General features: G+C 34.0%; 1 protein-coding gene across 1 annotated transcript; it reads right to left on the minus strand.

Moving 5' to 3' along the window:
- Window positions 1-3,047: 3,047 nt before the first annotated feature.
- LOC137397100 (piggyBac transposable element-derived protein 4-like) lies at window positions 3,048-4,553 on the minus strand. The gene is made up of 2 exons (XM_068083386.1): window positions 3,494-4,553; window positions 3,048-3,388 (listed from the first exon to the last, which is right to left on the minus strand). Exons 1-2 carry the CDS (start codon window positions 4,551-4,553, stop codon window positions 3,048-3,050), a joined length of 1,401 nt encoding a protein of 466 aa, XP_067939487.1.
- Between the last annotated feature and the right edge of the window lie 1,447 nt (window positions 4,554-6,000).

The following is a 6,000-nucleotide window of genomic DNA, read 5'->3' on the forward strand; positions in this document are numbered from 1 at the left end:
AAAGAAGATTTTCATTTATACCGTAATAGTTGAGTTTGAGTAAAAGTTTACAATGATTCACAATATCAAATGCCTTAGAAAAATCTAATATGATTACATCTGTAATAATTCTATTATCCAGATTAGAAGCAAGATCATTAAATGTATAAACAAGCTGGGAATCACAAGATCTTCCACTTCTAAATCCATGCTGACTATCGTGCAAAATGTTATATGTGTTTAAATGATCATGAATTTTAGAAGATACAATATGTTCGAGAAGTTTACAAGTAATGCAAGTCAAAGACACTGTTCTGTAGTTAGTGGGTAATTTTTTACTTCCTTTTTTATAAATAGGTATGACCCTAGCAGCTTTCCAGTATTAATGAGTTGTCACTTCTATATTTATATATGCACAAAGCTGTGTGTTCAATACCCATGCATGGCAACCTTTTTTTCCAACGCTTTCAGAATAAGTTCAAACAGATTTATGGACACAGCATTTGTTACTGCAATAAAGTTTTTTGCTGCAAAATACAAACTGTTAGCAATTTAATTTTAACCAGACAAACCTCACCCACTCATCTAGATAATCATTTGTGAGTGTGCGCAGTTAATGACTTTTCAAAAGTTTGACAATGTGTGTAGCAGAAATAAACGATGAATAAACTGGGTTCTATTTAATGTGGTTTAAACTCGCAACTTTCAATTAAAGCTTCAGCTCGAGACATTTGAGTCATAATACTTACATCAAAAGAAGAAAGTTTGTCAGACGATTTTTAGGTGCCAATGAAGATTAGCTAACTCATCGTCTTCTGTCATGTCTGCTTGAATTATTGTCTCAAAATAGACATGAAACCAAGCCTCTCCACAACTCAGCAGTTTTTCACCCGTTATTGAGAACCACTTAATAATTTGAAATAAGACAACAAATTTTTGATGAAATTTGGCAGACGTATTTAAAATTTGATGCTACCAAAAACTGCAAAGATATCGTAACACTAAATCACCCATTGTATTGCAGTTTTAGTTACCGCCTCATTTTACAATTTGAGGTATCTGGCCCACTTCATGTCTTATTATTGCAAAAAAAACTTTTGGCCACCTTACTCTTAGAAAAAACATAAGGTTCAAAATGGGATAATTTAAATTCAATTATTTGATTGTTCTGTTAATAATTATTTAGAATTAAAGAATTAAACGTAAAATTAATACCAACTACTGTTGTTTTTGAAATTTTGTTTTCACCTTTTGGCCTAACCTAATTGGTGTATACTCTGCCAAATAAGGAACCATATGAAACTATAGCTAGAAATTTGCCCTGTTCACATGGTCAAAAGTCAGAGTCCAAACAGAGTAACTGTTGCATAAATGAAAATGAAAGATTTTTTTTTAAATCAGTCAAACAGTTTGAATCCTTATTTAAAAATTTGAAAGGAAAATGCAATTATTAACCCTTTAGCGACCGGGCGCTTACGGCTGGGAATTCCCCAGCGTACCAGAGCATTTACTACGGCGATCTGAGCCTTCGACTCGACTGCGTAAAAACTGAATATACGTCCAGTAAACTTGAGGTAGATACATAAATTAACATGCATAGGAATGCTGAGAAATTTCTCTACAAACTGATACATTTTTTAGGTAAATAGCTTGCAATTGCTATCCTGCAGAAATCTCAACTTGTTGAAGCTCTCAATATTTTATTTTCGTACGTCATTTTCAATTGTGTTTTCTAAATGATAGAAGTAATTGAAAATTTTGTACAAACAGTAGTTCTATGGATTCACATGTTCACAACAATTTGCAAAAGAAATTGGTCGCCCAAGAGCAATGAAAGTGGAGTTATGATCGTTGATGCAATGCGGGAGCGCCGCTCAAAATGCTCAGCGCGTGGCCCTAATGACAAGCGAAAAATGGAGCCTTGACATGGCCGCCTAAAATTAGTTATAACTTTCATGCTAACTGGCATACAGCCACAAATAAATATGCATTAGAAAGCTTAGAAATTTCTCAAGAGACTGCCGTTTATTTCCTGCAAATTAGCTGTAAAAATTTTGGTCAGTGTCCTGATTCGACGAAGCTGTCAGCTTTTTACCGTAAAATATCGATAATAAATATTTCTTTACAAGCAATAGCTCTAAGAAAATAGTTTATGATAAGCATCTGCACGGCGGCAAATATGTTTGCTACACGCAGCAAAAAAAATTGGTTGTCCAAGTGCATCAAAAGCAGAGTTATGCGCTCACATGCATTGCGCGTGCAGCTCTTAGAAATGCTCATGACGCCATGTCTGTAAGCAGAGCACGAGAGGGCTGACAAGACCTGACAGGCTGTGCCATCAATGCTATAACTTTTGTGCAAATTGGCATTTAGCTGCAACTGAATATGCATTTGAAAGCTGAGATTATTTTCTAGACTGATTTCTTCCTCCAGACAGCTTGCAAAGCTTTACAACTTGAGATCTATATATTGATAGTTATGATTTTTTGCTGATTTTAGTTATGATCTTATGCATTTCTCAAAACTATATTTATTTATTTTGCATATAAACACATTGCACAAATTCATGTGTGCTGCAGCAAAATTTATTGTGCATAAAATGAATTGAGTTGTGAGCCTGCATTGGCACATTTGGTGAAGCAGCACAAGACAGAAGGCAACATTTATTACGAGCACAAACAGCAAATCATGGACTGCTAGAAAGCATGTGAACTGAACTCTTTGATTATATGGGTGCCCTAAAAAGGGCAGTCTGTAACAAATAAAACCTGTAAATGCACAACAAGTACAACCTGTAAATGTACAACAAATACAATACATAGACAATGACATTTTAGCAAGTGTATGTACAAAAGCAAGTGATACAAAGCAATGAAGAATTTGCACACGCTAAATAAGTTTTAAAATGAATTTATTTAGCATGGTAAGCATCAAAACACGACTCGCACAAAGGTACTCCGCATGCTAGACATTTAAATTTAGTTTCGCTTCGCTTAGGTTTGTTGTCATCACCGCGCTTTTTGCAGTGCCTACAAATTCTGTATTTTGCCGGTCTACCTTTCCCTGGACTATTTGTCACTTCGATGAGTAGAAGAAGTTGAAGCGCGGGGAGTACTGTTTTTGCGACAAGAACCGGTATATTCAAATATCTGATGAATTAATTTCTGTCGAAACTGCAAGTCAGTTATTTTACAGCTGCTATGAATTCTATAAACTATGGCCGCATTGTATACACAAATATCTAATAAATGAAAAAATAGTTTTTTATACCATTTCATGGTTTTACGCGCAGCATTATAATAATGCAAATTTTGATCCGATTTGTCAACTCCTCCCATGTATTTGTTGTAATCCAAAACAACAGCTGGTTTGCAAACTTTATCCCCTTTATAATTTACTTTGCCTGTATCTGCGACATCCATGTTTTTATGCATAGTTGAAATTACAGAAATATATTTTTTATCTCTCCAACAGCCAACCATACTTTCCCCATTAGAAAAGCTTGTTGTCTGACCTTTTTTAATTAATTTTCCATTATACATTTTCAAATCTTTGGGGACACCTTTTCTGTTTGGACGCAAAGTTCCACAAACATGAGTATTATTTTTTACAAGTTCAGCTGCTAACTCTGGCGAATTATAAAAATTATCCATAAATAAACAATGACCTAAATTTAGTAAACCACTCATTAATTTCATGACTATGTTGTGAGTGACTCCTCTACCAGTTTCTTCGGCTTGCTCCTTCTCATCACCAATGTACACAGACAGCTTGTGCACATAGCCAGAGACAGCATCGCAGAGAGCAAACAGCTTTATTCCAAATCTAAATCTTTTAGATGGAATATACTGTCTGAAGCTGAGTCGCCCTTTCCAAGCCAGCAAGCTTTCATCTATAGATATAAATTTACCAGACAGCAAAACAGAAGATAACGGGTCACATATCATGGCAAAAACACTTCCTAATTTGAACAATTTATTGCCAGCAGGGTTTTCCGAATTGTCAGTGAAATGCAAACTGCTTAAAACCATTAGAAACCTGTTTCTTGAAACCATTTTACTAAACACTGGCGTAGATAACAAAGGATCAGTAGACCAGTAAGACGACAGAGTAGGCTTTTTAACAAAACCCATAAGCAAAATTAAACCAAAAATTTGCCAAATATCTTTTTCATCGACAAGCTGCCAGGCATCGCCATGTTTTTGAAGGCCATATCTATTTGTTTCATTAACTATAATATTCATGATGGCCGATGTAATAAACAGCTTTAAATAGCCAAAAATACTTATCTGACCAGGAATTCGGCTTCTTACACCTGCCAAGCTGTCATCAAAATGAAATTCTTTGGGTTTTAAATCGGCTCCTCTCTGAAATCCGTCATGACTCCCTCCTTCAACGCCGGCCGTTTCACTCTCACTTTCGTACTCCGATTCACTCTGTCGAATTTCTTTTTCACTTTCATCTTCTTCTTCATATTCTTCTGCACTGAAATCCTCTGCTTCACTTTCATACCAGTCGATATCTTCCTGTAAACGAATCTTTTTAGCAGCGCTTGAAATATCGCGTCCGTTCATGATGATAAGCTTTCCAAAAAGAACGATCAAATTTTAGCAACGTGTTCTTTTTGCACATGCGCATAATGGACTCATTATTGCCTCAAAATAGTAGTGTGATATCTTTTAAAACTCCTAAAAATATTAATTAAAAATTTTAGTGCCGTTTTTAAAATAAATAAATGAGTTTAAAAAATACGTATCGAAGACTCAGATCTGACGGGCAATTACGGGTTTGGTACTCTGAGACTGCGCTCTCAGCCCGTAAGATTACGGGAACGGGAGTCAAAAGGTTAACAGATTTTTCATAAACAAAAATTTTAGTCATTGCAGACTGCAGAGTATTTCTAAATCACAATGTGTTATAGTAACCGAGTTTTAAAGTATTTTTAGTACTTTTATTATTCCAAAAAAACTTATGGCCACTGTACTCCTAGAAATAAAATAAGGTACAAAATGGCATAATTATAATTTTATTGTTTGATCATTTTATTAGTTCAATTGCTTCATAGAAATAAACGCCAAGTTAATACCAACTACTGTTGTTTTTAAAAAGTTTTTTTCATTTTTTGGCCTAACTTAGTTGGTAAATACTCTACTGAAAAAGGAGCAATTTTAAACTAGAGCCAAAATTTTCTTATTTCACATGGTCAAAAGTTAGAGTTCAAAAATAGTTGTAAAAATGAAATTATAAAATAACTTTCATAAGTCAGTCACACAGTTTGAATCAATATTTAAAAATATGAAAGAAAAATGCAATTATAAACAGAGTTTTTATAATTAAAGAGCTTGGTCATTGCAGACTGCAGGATACTTTAAATTCACAATGCGCTAAAGTAACAGAATTTTTAAAGTGTTTGTAGTTATTTTAAAGCCTTTCGAAAAAGTCAGATTAGCAGTTACCTTGCCCTGATTTAAATAAATTATATTAGAAACATGTTTTGTAAAAGTCTCCTCCAAACCATGTAAGCAACTTTGTTGCATTGTATTTTTTATGGCCCTGTAAAATGAGAAACAACTTTTTTGTTTTGGTGTCTGTGATTTGTTTGAAATAAAGATCTGTGCCGAGTTGAAACATCTTTACATTAGAAAGATACCCAAATATTGACCGTCTTAAGACATAGTGTGTCATCCAATGTGAATTACTTTGCTGCTAGCCATTAATCAGTTGTTGCTTTTGAACCAAAGACACAGTATTAACTATCCATTTGTTTCCTTTTATTAATCGTTAGGGCATATAATCAAAACCCATACAAATAATACTTTTTTAATGTTTTTTTTAGTGTGCTCGGAGAGAAATGTACAAGATTCTTATCATAATAAAACATTTTCTGGCAGCTCACTAAAATAGTTTTAGCAGTTTTATTATACTCAAACTGATATCTGACACGTTTTTACCAATTTATAGTCTCAACTATTAGTTAAGGTTGTCTCTGACCAAAAATTTGCAATATTTGTAGTAAATTAA

Source organism: Watersipora subatra, chromosome 5 (genome assembly GCF_963576615.1).
Source record: "Watersipora subatra chromosome 5, tzWatSuba1.1, whole genome shotgun sequence".
NCBI classification, from domain to species: domain Eukaryota; kingdom Metazoa; phylum Bryozoa; class Gymnolaemata; order Cheilostomatida; family Watersiporidae; genus Watersipora; species Watersipora subatra.

What these genes read in the sequence shown, in the direction of transcription:
- LOC137397100 (XM_068083386.1), bottom strand. Translation starts at nt 4,553, where the DNA reads ATGAACGGACGCGATATTTCAAGCGCTGCTAAAAAGATTCGTTTACAG. An exon ending in TGGAAAATTAATTAAAAAAG is followed by an intron (nt 3,389 to 3,493) that starts GTCAGACAACAA and finishes TGGATGTCGCAG; the next exon opens with ATACAGGCAAAGTAAATTAT.